This window comes from Astyanax mexicanus, chromosome 19 (assembly GCF_023375975.1).
Source record: "Astyanax mexicanus isolate ESR-SI-001 chromosome 19, AstMex3_surface, whole genome shotgun sequence".
Classification (NCBI taxonomy): domain Eukaryota; kingdom Metazoa; phylum Chordata; class Actinopteri; order Characiformes; family Acestrorhamphidae; genus Astyanax; species Astyanax mexicanus.
In genome coordinates, this window is record NC_064426.1 from 17,977,122 (window position 1) to 17,993,405 (window position 16,284).

At 36.6% G+C, this 16,284-nt stretch overlaps 1 protein-coding gene across 3 annotated transcripts in view; it reads left to right on the forward strand.

Annotated features, from left to right (window-relative positions):
• Positions 1-16,284, forward strand: part of mybpc2a (myosin binding protein Ca) — a 103,776-nt gene that overhangs the window by 41,222 nt on the left and 46,270 nt on the right. For all 3 annotated transcript variants that reach the window (XM_022673944.2, XM_022673950.2, XM_022673957.2), the window contains 5 exons: positions 1,640-1,688; positions 6,318-6,374; positions 8,232-8,404; positions 12,217-12,349; positions 12,460-12,584. In XM_022673944.2, the coding sequence (XP_022529665.1) occupies positions 1,640-1,688; positions 6,318-6,374; positions 8,232-8,404; positions 12,217-12,349; positions 12,460-12,584 (537 nt within the window). The remainder of the gene's footprint in view (positions 1-1,639; positions 1,689-6,317; positions 6,375-8,231; positions 8,405-12,216; positions 12,350-12,459; positions 12,585-16,284) is intronic.

Sequence of the window (16,284 nt, forward strand, 5' to 3'; positions counted from 1 at the left end):
GTTTGTTTTTGCTTTTTTGCCATACTGATATTTTTTTGGATTATCAAACAAACTTTCATATCAGACAAAAATAACCTGAGTAAATATAAAAAGCACTTTTTAAACTATAATTTTATTTATAAAAGAAAAAAACTATCCAAACCAATCTAGCCCTGTTTAAAAAAAGTGTTTGCCCCTACACCCTTGGCGGCAACAACTGCAATCAAGCTTAACTACCAACCGGCAACGAGTCTTTCACATCTTTGTGAAGAAATTTTGGCTTCAATTTTCTTTTTCAAGATCATGCCACAGCAACTTAATCAGAGTTTGACTAGGCCACTCTAAAACCTTTATTTTCTTTTTTAAGCCATTTAGAGGTGGACTTATTTGTGTGTTTTGGGTCATTGTCCTGCTGCAGAACCCAAATACACCTGAGCTTGAGGTCATGAACAGATGGACAGACATTCTCCTTCAGGATTGTCTGGTAAACAGCAGAATTCCTGGTTCTATCAATTACAGCAAGTTGTTCAGATCCTGAAGCAGCAAAGCAACCCTAGTCAATCCAACTACCACCACCATGTTTTACACTTAGTATGATGTTCTTTTTCTGAAATTATGTGATAGTTTTACATCAGATGCAACCGGACACACACCTCCCAAAACATCCCACTTTTGGCACATCATTACAAAGAATATTTACCCAAAGTAATGGGGATCATTAAGATGTTTTTTTTTTTGGAAAATGTGAGATGGGCGTTGTGTTCTTATTGGTCAGCAGTGTTTTTTGCCATGGAACTTTCCAATGAAGACCATTTTCACCCAGTATCTTTCTTATTATTGAATTATTAACACTGACCTTAACTGAGGTAAGTGAGACCTGCAGTTTTTTAGATGTTGTTCTGGGTTCTTTTGTGACCTCCTGTATGAGTTGTTCATGCCCTTTTTTCATTATTTCGATTGGCCAACCACTCCTGGGAAGGTTCACCAGTGTTCCATGTTTTCTGTATTTTTGAATAATAGTCCCAAAGAGTCACAAAGCTTTAGAAATTACTTTTTCAGACTGACAGATGATCAGTGACTTTGTTTTTTTGTCTGTTTTTGAAAAAATTCAGATCCCAGCATAATGTTCTGCTTTTTGAGATATTTTATCTGCTTATTTTTAAGGCTTTTTTTAGGCTCTATTTAAGTGATTCCTTGACAGTAATCAGGCCTTGTTGTGACTAGTAAAATTGATCACAAAAGGCTAGATTGCTTTGTACAGTTTTTTTCTCTTAATAAATGAAATTCGAAAAGTGCTTTTTATATTTAATCAGGTTATATTTGTCTGATATTACAGTTTGTTTGATAATCTGAACAATGTTAGTATGCAAAAACAAAAGAAATCTGAGGCAAATACTTTTCCATGCCACTGTAGGTTAATTTCCACAGTTTTATAATACTAACTGTGGGGTAAAAGCTTTGATTGTAGCTGCAGCTTAAAACTGATGCTGTAAACCTCTGACACCTATAAACGTATCTTGACTAAAACACTCCATTTGGGGAAACTGTCAGTTTGAGTTTTGTCCAAACTGTTCTCTTAATTAATTTGTGTGGAGCTTCTTGTTGTGTTTCATCATCGACTCTTCTTGTTGTATCACATCTTCCTAATCTCATCCTTTAGCTGCTGAAGAGGTGCAGCAAGCAAACATTCTGGAGGCATTCAAACGATCGTGAGTCTGTGCATGTGTGTGTAAGTGTGTGTTAGTGTGTGTGAGTGTGATCCGCCTTCATTAGTAGCTGATGATAAATCGTTTGATGTCTCTATGCGTCTCTATGTGTCTTTCTCATTAGTTGCGTGTCACTGCCTTGCTGTTCACTGTAAGGCCCACAGGCAAAGATGTCTAAAACTATTGTTACTTAAATAAAACAACAACTCAAGCAGGAGCACAGAGAGGCTCCTGAAAACAACAAGATTCATTACTATTGTATACGGAGTTATTATTGGAAACTGAGAACAACAAATGCGTGAAAAAAACAAACAGAATCAGAATCAAAATAACAAACGAGTGTAAAAAATTCGTCTAGACGATCATGATCTTTCCCACCTAGTGCACTGTCCACTCTGGGTGGTAATACCTTTTCTGACGTACTTAAATCAAATTAATTTAAGAGTAGCTTTACAGAAATTTGCTAGTAGGACAGAGAATCAGAAAAAATGTGTATAACACAGAACCCTCAGTGAGTAACAGTGGCAAGGAAATGATAATGTGCAGTTTAATCCGATATATTAGCCAGATGATATTCTGCTACAAACAAACACTGTCTCTGCTGCTCCATGCTGTTTACATGCACGGTGTGTGCAGCATTCACTGTTCTAATTCAAACATCTTTACAGCCAAGCAGAGAAAAAAAGTTTGCTCGATCAAATTTATCATGCATTCTTTATTCCAGCTCCCCACGTTGACTTTATCTTATCATTTATATTAAATATAATTGCATTTTACATTTCTTACATTTATTCTTTTTTTTTCATTGAAATATCCACTATAAAAACTTGCATCTTAAGAAGAACAAGTGTGAATAATCACAGTTAATTACAGAATATTGTTGTTATTAATCTGATTAAATTATATATATATATATATATATATATATATATATATATATATATATATACACATATATATGTATGTATGTATATATGTATATATATATATATATATATACAAAGAGGCCACTTCAATTTCTGAATCATTTATTTGCAGAAAATGAGAAATAAGAAAAGACTTTAAATAATGCAAAGAAAACAAGTTCATAGTCAAAGTTTTAAAAGTTCAGAAATCAATATTTGGTGGAATAACCCTGGTTTTAATCACAGTTTTCATGCAGTCCACCAGTCTTACACACTGCTTTTGGATAACTTTATGCGTGCACTCCTGGTGCAGAAATTCATGCAGTTCAGTTTGGTTTGATGGCTTGTGATCATCCATCTTCCTTTTGATTATATATTTTCAATTGGGTAAAATTAAAGAAACTAATCATCTATGAGTGGTCTCTAATTTTTTCCAGAACTGTATATATATATATATATATATATATATATATATATATATGCATGATAGTTTATACCTTATTTATGTTTTTAACAGTCTGTAAATCTTATGTATGGCTGGTTATTTTTTTTCAAGTTGTTTTTTTTCCGCGCTGGTGTGAAAGAGCTTGGGGAACAGACGTCCCTCTGGTGCTTTACGTGTTATTTCAGGTGTGAAGAGTGTTAAGAGTGTGAAGAGCTCAATTTAGTTACACATGGACTCACTCTGAATCTGTGGAGACATTTCAGTTGCAACCGTTCTCAAAGTCTCAAGGAATTGCTGTTATCACTGGCTCTCTTAAACAGAGCTCTAAACAAGCTCAGAGAATTGAAAGTGTGAATTAGGCTAATTTCCTGTTTATTTAGTAAAGTATGGCTGGTATGTATATGTCTGGGTATAACGTGTCTGAGTGTGTGAGAGTGGGCAGCATAGACAGAAGTTATGTTTACACAATTTTTCATTGAAAAAGAAAGGGATGCAGCTCCAAAAGTTACAATGACGACAGGACTTTAGATTAGTATGTTTGATTTCATTTGTATAAATAAGGATTTTATTCCCCAGTAAAAATAATATTTTATTGCACAATATCGTTTCAAAAGCATATAATACATGTGGTGTAAGTATTATGTGGTAAGTCCAAGCACTGGTTTACTTAGACATGTGGGTTAATGTAATTATTACTGGTGTTTTTTTTGTTTCATAGCACATTTTATTAAAACAAAAAGTACACAGCAAAAACAGGAGGGTTGAAATTTCAGAGTTATACAGCTGAGAGTTGATTTTCACTCTCAAATTGTAATTTTAACTCTTTCAGATTTAAATGGTGTTCAGTGTTGGAGTTATTTGAAAGAGTTGAATATTTCAGTGTTAATCCCACTAAACCCAATAAATACTGGCCAACTCCACAGAGATTTAATTAAACTCCACCCAGTTAAACACGTTATTTGCATAATGGGTGTGTCCCCCAGATCCTAACTTACCATCAGTGTGAAATCTTGCCCACCAGGGCTACCTTCCATTGGGTATTGTGTTATATTTTGTTTAATGGTTTTTGTCTAGCCAATATATTGTAGGCTATAAGAGCAAGTTACCATCCTTTGAACAGTAAATTGTGATAAAGTGTTGGTAATGCACTAAGAAATACAATGGAAAATTACACGCTAACCTGTCCTGAATAATAATGAAATAATAAAAAGTCATATCAATTGACTAATCTTCTTCTCATTTATAATTTTTTTAACTCTTTTCAGTGTTAGTGTAACAATTTAGAAAGTTGAAGAAATACAAATGTGAGTTAAAAAGGTGTTAAATGTTTAACTATTTTGATTTAACGCCAAAGAGTGTGGAGCTATTTAAACCCTGAAAAAGAGTTAAAATCAACTCTGTGGGAGTTAATTTAACACTACACGCCTTTTTGCTGTGTATAGATTACAGATCGTATTACTCATATTTCAGCATCCTCTCCTTATCTTTCCAAAAAAAAAGATTGCAGTTTTAGTAGGGTTTAAGTATGGTGTTCAAATGGTAAATTTCTTTAATTTAACTGTAATAGTGTGATGATAATTCATTTATCAGCTAGGCTTTCCATTGTCTCCATGTGTATTTTTCAGACTACAAGGCGCTCAAAAATCTATAAAAAAAATATAAGTAGGGCTTTGGTAAGCTACAAAGCCACACTGCTTGATGGATTGTCGGCGCATTACGACTACCGTAGACAGGAGCCTTGCGGAGTAATACTTGCATGGTGGCCTTTATTATCAGCCATTTCAGTCAAAATATTGATACTGTAAGCTTACTGTAAATAAACTGAAGCGCTTTACTCACCCTAATGAACCGTTTTCAGAAAAGAATAGTGTGACGATTAACATATATTTAGAAAAACTAGCCAAGCACCTGTGTCTACGCCAACCCGTGAATTAATATTAATGGCTTCGCCCACTTTGGCTCCGCCCACGCAGGCAGATAGATCTCGTCAGATAGAAGCTAACAGCGTAGGACAAGTTTGTTCCTGTTTTATTTGTGCAAATAACACATCAGAAACCAATGGTGTTTTAAATAAAGTACCTGAAATTCAAGCCATAACTCGGTAAAAAGTGGAATTCAGTAAACAGTGTAAATTAGTTAATTAATAAATACTTAGAGCTTCCCATTATCTCAGTGTTTTATTATTTACTCATGAAATAAATAAAATAGTTCTGTTTACACAAGCTAGTTAACTATGGGTGTACATCGGATCTCCAGTGGATTCCGCATTTTACAGAGACGCTAGAACTTAGAACCCGGAAAAATTAGACTAAAGTAAACAGTGGGTAAATTAACTAATTAATGGGTATTTAGAGCGTCCCATTATTCCTGTGTTTTATTATTTAATCACGAAATCAATGAAAACGTTCTGTTCACACTAGTTACTTAGTCAACTCTAGCTAGCTATCTTGTGTAAGTAACTATAGGTTAACATAGGATCTCCGGTGGATTTTGCATTTTACAGAGACTCTAAGAGTGTACTAGGCAATTCGTGCCATGCCCGGGCACGGTTACCCCCCAAAACACGGCTCGATTGACTAGTGTGGTCATTTTTTGAACTGTGTCTGGGCCCTTCATGGCGGGGGTGTTGAATTCAGCACAACACCGACTAGCCCACTGAGCAGTAAGTAATGACGTAAGCGTGCTCTGGCACAGATTAAAAGCAAGGGAGTGGGGAGGAGGAAGAATCATGCTATAGTAGGATACAACCAAAACCGTGCCAAGTGTGAGTGCGCCCTTAGAGCTGCAATGTTGACTATGCAGAGAAGCAGAGGCAGCTAAACTTACGGCGTCGCAGTGCTGTTAGCCAATCAGAGGCGATATATTTGCATGTATAAATATTCATGAGCAAGTGCTGAAATCCTTTGGTTCCCTATTATTGGCCACCTCACTTTCAAATTTCCTTACCATATGGCCCAATTTATTTTTTCTTTCCTACCCTTGTTTTCAGGCGGAACGCTTCCCCTTGGAACAGAGTTACAATTTATTTAATTGTTTTAATTTAATTTAATTTTTCATTACACCTTAAATGCTGTAGCCTGTGCCATCTGCCATGCAATTTAAGATGTAATGGGAATGTTAGCTAGCTAGCGAGCTAATGAGACAAACAACTAGTGATTTTTTTTTATACTTTTCCATTTTTTTTTTCAAGCTATCACTACTGCTACATCATCAATGTACTTAAGTGTTACCATGTAAACCCTCTCACTGCTATACAGTTAACTCCTTGTTGTCCACCTGCAGGGGAGATGCTGGAGAGGATGCTGGTGATTTGGACTTCAGTGGTCTCCTCAAGAAAAGGTCAGAAAATTTACCTTGAGTTTCATGCAGTACCAGTAAAAAGTTTGGACACGCTTTAAATTCAGTGTTTTTTTATCATTTTAAATTTGCTGCATTGTAGATTAATACTAAAATCATCCAAACTATGAAAAAAGGTTTTAACAAAATATGTTTTACATTTTAGATTTTTTTAAGTAGGCACCTACTGTCTGGCACCGGGTGGTCCAGCAGTCTAAAGCACTGCCACTATGATTGGGAGATTGCTGGTTCGAATCCCAGTTATGCACCTTGTCATTAGCTGTTTGGTAGATGGTGCTCTCTCCCCTCATTACTCTTAGGGTGATGTTGATTAGCACAAGGAATCTGTGAGCTGATGTATAGGAATCGAGTTGCTGCGCTTTCCTCCAAGTGCACTGTGATGCTCCTCAACATTGCTGCATCAGCAGCAGCTTAAAAAAGTGGCGGTGGCTGACTTCACTTCACATGTGTCAAAGCAGACATGCTAGTCTTCACCCTCCTTGAGTTGTGACATCACTAGTGATGGCTGGGACAATCAGCTTAGCTAAAATTCGGAGAAAAATATAATACAACAAGAAATAAACCTTTAAAAAAATTAAAAATCGCTAGGACTTTCAACCATTTTCAACCATTTAACAGTACATACCATCAAAGAAATTGGAGAATCTGAAAAAGTACAGGCAGTACTACATTAAAAAAAGACATGATTATATAATGGAATACATAGTGAAATCACTGCATGGGCACAGGAACAATTCCTTAACACAGTTTACCATGCAATCAATTATTGCATGTTAAACCTGTCATATACCATATGTCAATAGCCAAAGCTCATTTAAAATGTTACACTTTGATTAATTTTACCACAGAACAGTTTTCCATTTTGGAGCTGGTGACTCTATATATATATATATATTGATATGCACTGTAATCACGATAATTTTTTCCAACGTTGATAATAGCCATTGGGTTTCTATGTGAGATTGTTTACATGAGAACGAGTCCCAGCGAGTTTTGGCGATTTGCTGCTCTCTCGCCGGCTCTCAATGAATCTGTCAGACAGCGACATCTATTGGTTAAGAAATGAGTGTAGTGCAAGCGGAGCTTATGCATCAGTGACGGCGTCTACAAACACACACAGCTTTAGAGAAGGTTTAGTAGGTTTAGAGTAGTTCGTTTTTTTCTGTTTTAATGCCGAGTTCCACGACTCCGGTGTGAGAGTATTTTGGGAATATTTTAGCTTTAAGCCAATTGAGCGAGGAGAACCCATCAGCGCGAATGAGCCGGTATGTTTATTTGTTTCAGTGGCAACAAAAGCCACTAACCTGAGATCTCATTTAAAGCACAAACATCCAGCCCAATTTTCTGAGCTGAATATTGAATATGAATATTGTTTCCTCAGAGAGATCCTGCCTCAAGCCCCACATGGTAAACATGTGGGTGTTCCTTGCTCGGAATTTGTCTGACAGATACAATAAAAAATACATTTATACCCACAGAGTCTGAGTGGTTGTACTTTTTTATTTGTTTAGGATATTAAAATATTTTTATATTGGAAGCCCAATGTCTACTCTTAATAATAAAAAGTTTGTTTAACTCTAAAATGGTATAAAAGTATTATCATGCTAGTGTTTTATTACTGTGACACATTGTCTTAAAGCTCCTTTGGAAGCCCAGAAGCAGGAAAAAAAACATTTTCTTTAATTCCCCTTTAAAATGACAACATTATCGTTTATCGCAATAATTTCTGGGACAATATATCGTCCTAAAAATGTTGTTATCATGATAGGTTTACCTCAGCAGTTATAAAAAGCTATGCAAATAGCTCAGTTTCACCTAGCCTGTGTGTGTGTTGATCAGAGAGCGGAAACAGAAGGAGGAGCCAGAGGTGGATGTGGATGTGTGGGAGATCCTGAAGAATGCCAAGCCATGTGACTATGAGAAGATCGCCTTTGAGTACGGTATCACCGACCTGAGAGGCATGCTGAAGAGACTGAAGAAGATGAGGAAGGTGGAACCCAAACAGTGCGATGGTAAAGCATGTATACACTCACAGCATGTGCTCAAACCACAGTTCTGTTCTCTGATTTCCTAATCTAGTACAGTCCAAGTAGTTAGTCCTTCTTAATGTTTGTTTATGAGTCTATTTTACTCACAATAACATCTTATTTACTGTATTTTTCGCACTATAAGGTGCACTTAAAGCCTTTTAATTTTCCCAACAATTTTCAGTACGCCTTATAATACGGTGTGCTTTATGTATTAATTTTAGCAGTCAGGTTGTAAGCAGCAGTAAAGCCACTCTGCTGAAGTACAGTGTTATACAGAAGTTTCAGTTTTAGCAGTATTAGCATTAGCTGCTAACAGCGCTAGCTCTTCTGCCGTTTAGAGGCAAGTATACTGGCCTGTAGCCTGCTGCTAACCCCGGCTAGCACTGCTGTTTACCGTGTTAAAACAAGCTACGTGGGTTAGGGGCTAATTCTAATGCTGCAGCCCTAGTGCTGGAGACATTTGGCGTCTTAATCTTAAGCTTACTGTAAATAAACTAAAGTGCTTTACTCATCTGTATAGATTAACATCCAGCACTCTTTTGACTTTAAATGGATTTTTTGTTTGTAAGAATTACAGTTTTGTAATGTTTTTTTTTTTAACAATTCAGCAGGCGAGAAAACCCTGTTCCTTACTATTGTTGCAAAATGCATAAGCCAATGCGCATTGTGTATAAAAATAGACCAGAAAACAGACGTTTATTGACAGTACACCCTATAATCCAGTGTGCCTTATAGTGCGAAAAGTGCAGGATATTAATATTATATCCATTTTTTTGTTCTATATGTTTAGTCACAGTTAGGTCCAGAAATATTTGGAAAGCGACACAATCTGCTTGCCACCACACTGATTTTGAAATAAAACAACTGAGATGTACAGTAATTAAGAAGTGCTGACTTTCAGGTTTAATTTAAGTGTTTGAACGAAATTATCCTGCAAAACCAGTTTTCTAAAAAGTCTAAAAAGTGCTTTCATTATAAAAAAAATGTTTTTAATATTTTGTGCCCTATTGTACACTCTGCTTAAGGTACGTTGCGATGCTCTTTGCTATCTTACACCCCGCCAACAGTCTATTTTCACACCTTGCACCGTGCCGTTAAAATAGCGTGTACACTGATGGGTGTGGTGGTCGGAGGTGAGGTGTGTTCAGGTAAATTTCTGGCGTGTTGCTATTTTAGCGATGGAAAACACAGGTGCACAACTGACCGAAATAACCTTGACAACAGTCAATCGTCCATTCCTATAGGTGTGCCCAGCAGAGCTCAAACCCGACTATTAACTCAAGAAAAAAATGAATAAAGAATAAAATAACATTACTGTTCCCTTAAATGAGCTGCTGGTGTATCTTCACAATGTGAACGTGCAGGTCAGTGTCCTCTGCTGAGACGCACAAAAGCACCGCACTGTTACGATAAGAATGCGCCAAAGTCAGAGCGCACCTGCTTCTTTAAAGGAAATGACAACTGGCACACTGATTGTGTTATTTCACATTAGCCCAAAACACACACCCATGATTAGTTAAGAGAGTTAGTTCATGGATTTTGCTCATCCCTCACAATACCAAAGACAGACTGACACACCCTAAATCTTTAGCTGCATGATACACAATTGACCGGTGCGCTACAGATCGCTAAAATAGGGCCCTTTGTTTAGAATCCTTTGCAGGCAGTGCCTGCCTGAAGTCTGGATGTTTTTTGGTGAGTCTAATCTGCCCTTTCTATTAAAGTTTTGGGGCTTGTGCTGAACCCTCTGAATTGCTAAATGGAAGACTGAGATATTGATACGCCTGCTTCCTGGCGCATGTTCTTCACTTGATCAGATGTTGTGATCATCCACCGTTTTTGTCTTTAGTGAACATCCAGGTCTTTTCGAGTTCCCGAACTCACCACTTCACTCCGCACTTTTCCAGAATGTACCAAACTTTTAAATTGGCCCCTCCTAACATTTCCATTATCTCTCTGTTTAATTTCTTATGTTTTTTCAGCCTTTTTTAACCACATGTTATGGGTTCACAGCAACAGCCTCTAAATGCAAATGCCACACCTGGAATCATCTCCAGACCTTTTAATTGCTGTATGATGATGATTATGATGATAATGAATTTATGAGGGAATAGCCCATGGAGCCCATAAAATAATAATTTGTCAAATTACTCTTTAGTCCATAAAATGAGGAGACTTTGTAGAAAAATTGGTGTATTTTGGTTCAGCATCTTGAATTAAACCTGTAAGTCTGCACTTTAATTATTATTTAATCTCATTTGTTTCATTTTAAATCCAGTGTGGTGGCATGCGGAGCCTAAATCATGAAGACTGTGGTCCAATCACATTTCACCCCTTGACCCTACCACTTAACCCCTACTCCTTCTTTTCGAGTGTAACCCTTCCTCTTGGAACAGAGTTACAAGGGAAAGGGATGAAATCCTCCCCCCTAAGAATTGGGACAGTCTTTCAAGCACCCGATACATTATCAGGAGCGATAAAGTTCAGTAACTTAGCTGCTGGTTAACTAGTTAACTTTAGGGCTTTATTGAACATTTTACACACAGCAAAAGTTAGTTTCGACCTCACAATCTGATTGGTTGAGAAGTGTTCTAGCCGTGATGATATTTGTGATAACATCACGGCCTTCTCACTCTAAACCTGTATCACTCCGCCGATGCGTTGCAGAGTAACGGCGTATATACACAGGACAGCTTAGAATCATCAACAGCATCAGCGGCAGTGTTAGCTTAGCACAGGCTAGCGCTCAAGCACGGCACGCTCGCCCGCAGCGCTGACTTGTCTTTTGTGGAAAAAAGGAAAAGAAAATCGCTCGGCTAATGCCGTCTGACAGCCAGAACGCTAAACAGTCAGGCTAAGCTAAGCTAAGTTAATGCTGAGCTAAAGCAAGCTATGCTAACCTAACCACAGTCCAGCCAGCATGCTAACCAACAACACCATCCAGTAAAACAAGCAGAAATGCTCAAAAATGCACAGCTTTCACCTGAAGACGACTCCACAGAGCAGGAGATGAGAGTATTAGAGTTATTTAATGCTCCTAACGTTACCATCTTCTCTTATTCTCAATTTTGCTTTCAAGCTAACTTTCGTGGTGTTAGTCTGTATGAACCATACACCGTTAGTTAAGTTTCGTGTTCTATTGCTTAAGTATGTCTTCAGAAAGGGGGCAAGTGTTGCAGAAATATTATTTTATTGATGAATTATTATTGTTCATTCCTTAATTCCTCTGTGACGTGGAGCTGAAATTAGCTTTTATTTTATTTTTCGATTCCGCCCTTAAATGCTGCAGCCCCTTGCCGCCTGTTGCACCATTTAAGGTGGAATGGAAAAGTTAGCTAGCTAGTTAGCTACTGAGAAAACTACTAGCGACCTTTTTATTTCTTGTTTTGAAAAAATCAGCCATAAAACATTGAAACTACGCTAAGCTATGTGAATATGGTACTAATATTCAGTTTTAACAAGGAAAAATCTTACAAGTGATCATTAAAAAGTGCCTCTGAAAAATCTCTGTATGAAGGGCTAACAAGCCTTATCTGTTCGCCCTACCTCTCCAGCCTAACAAGAATCAGGACACCCTTACCCCTTGGCATGCACACACAAATGGGATTGGGTCACAGTGTGTCACTGTCCAAATATATCTGCACCTAACTGTATATTACCTTCACCTTTCGATATACTATAAATCAAGATCAACGTTTATATGTTTAAACTAATAAATATGTTTGTGTAAAAATAAAAATACTCAGTACATTGTGGAACTTGTTGATTTTTTGTGGTGTTTTTCTGCATCTTAGCCTTTTTGCGGAAGCTGGAACCTGCATATTCAGTGGAGAAAGGAAAGAGGATCCAACTGTCTGTGGAGCTGGCAGATCCTAATGCTCAGGTGAAATGGCTAAAGAACGGACAAGAGATCAAACCCTCAGCTAAGTAAGTGTGTGTGTGTGTGTGTGTGTGTGTGTACTGTACAACCTGTTCTACACCAAATGTCGATATTCTTTTTCAGGAAATTGTAAGAAGGTGTATTTCTATTTTTACAGGTATGTGTTTGAGAGCGTGGGCGGAATCCGTAAACTCACCATCAACAAGTGCACACTCTCTGATGATGCTGCGTATGAGTGTGTAGTCGGAGAGGAGAAGAGTTTCACAGAGATCTTTGTTCAAGGTGAATCATCCTCATCATGTACAGCTCTGTACATGTTACATATATATTTACAGATTACGCTGCACAGACTGTGGGGCTGAGCTAAAGTTGTTCCTCAGGTCATAGGCATGGGAACCGGGGGGCAGCTGATTTTAAGATCTGGATATACGGGGATTTTTATTTCTAAAAGAAAGGTAATGGTATCTAATCATGTAAAGTGTGAGATATGTCTCTGATAGCTGGTTAAAAATACACATCTCTGAATCAGCACACAGTTTAAACCCACTGTGATTAATAAACTGTAGCTGTGTTAGTCAGTTAGCTTAACTTTGGAATTAGCCTGATTGGGAGTCAAGGTTAAAGAATAAAAATAAACTATATATGTAATGTTCAACTTGCCCTGTACCTGATTAGCTAATCAATTTCATTTTCAAAATGTTTATTAATTTAGGATTACAGGACTTACAGTAAGCTATAATAACGAACATTAATTTAGCTAACTAGTTAGTTTGAAGCTAGATGTAGGGGATAGCTAGAATTTAGTACAACACTTGGTAATATTGGTAGTTTAAAGCAGTCTCTTAACCCTGACTGCCCCAAAATTGTGTTTTCCATCAGATTGAACCGATCAGCTTATAAACAGTCCTTTACTGAGTTTACCTGTTAAAATCTCTTAGCCCCCTATGGAGCCTAAATTAATCATTATTTATATCCAGCAGTGTATTAGACACATACCACCACTTACTTTATTAAGTGCCTTTAAACAGAGAATATGCAGAACAGTGGGAATATGCAATAGAATATGTTAAGGGTTAAGAAACACTGATCTAACCTGACTTCTGTTTATATGTAGTTAACAGTAAGACCACATGTCCTGACGTTAATATTAACTTCTGCCAAAACTCTCTATGAAACGTAGTTACATTCTCTCAGTAAAAAGACGGGCTCTCAGTAGAAAAAAATAAAGAGTATAGAAAATGTAAATATACAACAGAATTGACATACAATACATAATAATAATAATAATAATAATTATTATTATTATTATTATTATTATTATTATTATTATTATTATTATTATTATTATTATTATTATTATTATTATTATAATAACCTAATCTGTTATATTATTTTAAATATTAGGTGGTAACTGATCAGTTTTTGTGATATGTACATAATTCAGACATTGCATGCATATTTTTTTTCTAACAACACTAACTGTAACATGGAGTAACATGTTTAGGTTGTAAAGTCACCTTTTCTTGGATGTTAACTTATAATAAAAAAAAGAAAAAAATATATATATATTATTTGTGATAAAAAATAGTTCCACAAATGTTGTTCTGGGAAACTATTGGGTTTTTTGTATGGAGAATTGGGCTAAACTTCCTTTAAGCAGGACTTCCTTTGGGCAGGACTAATCAACCATTACTATAAATGCCTAGTTTTATGTTTTTGTCAGCAGTAGGAAGCATTAAGTGCTGTAAAATTATCCAAGAAAACACTGCACTGATTTTGGACTTCATATAAAACAGTGGATCAACACTGGATCAGCAGATGACATGGCTCTCCAAACCATCACTAATCATCAGTAAATTTCGCATTTAATTTGGAAATAAAGGGAGCAGAGTCTGGAGGAAGGAGTGGAGAGATTCACAGTCTAAGCTGCTTGAGGTCTAGTGTGAAGTTTCCACAATCAGTGATGGTTTAGAGACATCTCATCTGCTGGTGTTGATCCACTGTGTTTTATCAAGTCCAAAGTCATTTCATGCTTCCCTCTGCTGACAACTTTTATGGAGAAGCAGATTTCATTTTCCAGCAGGACTTGGCACACTGATCACACAATTGTCTTATATATTATTCTAATTTTCTAAGACACAAATTTTTGGGTTTTCATTGGCTGTAAGCCAAAATCATCCACAGTAAAATAAATTAAAATAGATCAGTCTGTGTGTAATACATTTATATAATATACGAGTTTCACATTTTGAACTGAATTACTCAGGGATTGTACGGTCATGAAACATCTTGAAAAGTCAGTGAATTTAAACATAGCAATTTACAGGCCTGAATAAGTTTTTGAAAAATAAAAATACCAAGAAAGTTTGGGAAAATTGATGGAAATTTGGTCTGCAAATTTTTGTGTTTCCATTTATCGATGGAGAAAATCTATTTTGAGCTAAGAAATACATCAGCTCAGAGTTAATTCAGTAATTCAGCCCAACACAATTGAGCTCTCAGGATTTGGTACATATTTTACCATTACAGATTGTGTGTCATTCATTTTAGGCCTACTATAATCAATTTCGATTATAGTTTTAGTGTAACGCCACAGACGGGAGTCAGACGCTCGCGGTAAAAACAAAACGAGGCTTTATTATTAAGCACGTAAGCAGATAGCGTAGTCAGATAACAGGCGTGGGTCAAAGCCAGGAAAACAACCAACCAAAACATCAGAGCCGAATCACAAACCGAAAACGAAACCATTAAAAAGAAGCAGAGTTCAATAAACCAGAAAATCTCAATACAAACAGAACAAAAGGATAAGGCAAAAACGTAGTCGAAAAGAACAAGTAAGGGTCATACAGACAGGAAAATAACGCTCAGTATATCGCTGGTGAAACAGGGAAAATACCTCGCGAAAAACGAGACAAACAGACAGGTATTTATACTAAACTAAATTACTAACACCTGAACACAGTCTAGAATTCCGGTGACGTAGACCGCACGAATGAGCCGCGGTTGGCTGAGTCCGAACACGTGGTGTTGTCAGGTGCATGCTGGGAGGTGTAGTTCCGGACCGGGGATTGTCCATAGACGGGAACGGCAGAGTCAGAAAAAGGAACTACAGAGTCTGTGGTAGGCGTCACATTTAGTTGATTTTTTGGTTTTATTGTCCATGTCTGCACTGTTTTAAAATCGTATGGTCAGAAAATTTGCCTTGGAAAAAGCATGGAAAAATCAGGAAAAAGTCATGAACATTTACTGGTAAAAAAGTGTATGAACCCTGATTACTGAAATAAAGTACATTTTTAATGATATTCAATTTGTTATTAGATGCACTTGTACCTTTTCTGACCAACATTTCCAAGACAACTGTAGATGTTTTTTTTCCTAAATTTTTTATTCACACCAGTGTTGTATAATTCAATTTAAAATCTTATTTGCTCAAACACTACAATTTTGTGATTCTCTGGTGTAACAGCTGGGTTTTGTAACCTTTTTCATGCTGATAAGCATCAACTACTCCTAGAAATCTCCTTTGTTTGAGAATCAGACTTGATTTTTGTCCCAGTTATTGTGCACACCTCTCTACCCTAATTTTACTCCCAAATTACCTGCTGGTCCTAGGTTTACTTTATTTTGCTATTATTTATGTACATGCAATATCAGATCTTTTTTCTCAACAAATGAATAACCGAGTCTGATGTCTTTGTCTAATTTGTTATGATTTTCTTTCTTTTGTAATGAAGTTTAGGGGCAAATTGATAAAATGTATGTATCTAGAAATACACTGTAAGCCTAGATAAGTTAAATTTACTTAAATTATTTGATGAAACTTTTTGCCTTGAGATTTTAAAGTAATGTTTACTCAGTTAATTAACCTAGGAACTTTAAAGCTGATGTTTGTAAGTTTTGGGATTTAGAACCCTCTCTGGTGAGAATTGGTAATTGCACCGAGCATGCGGAAGAATCATTTTAATGGGCGGGTGTGATGCGG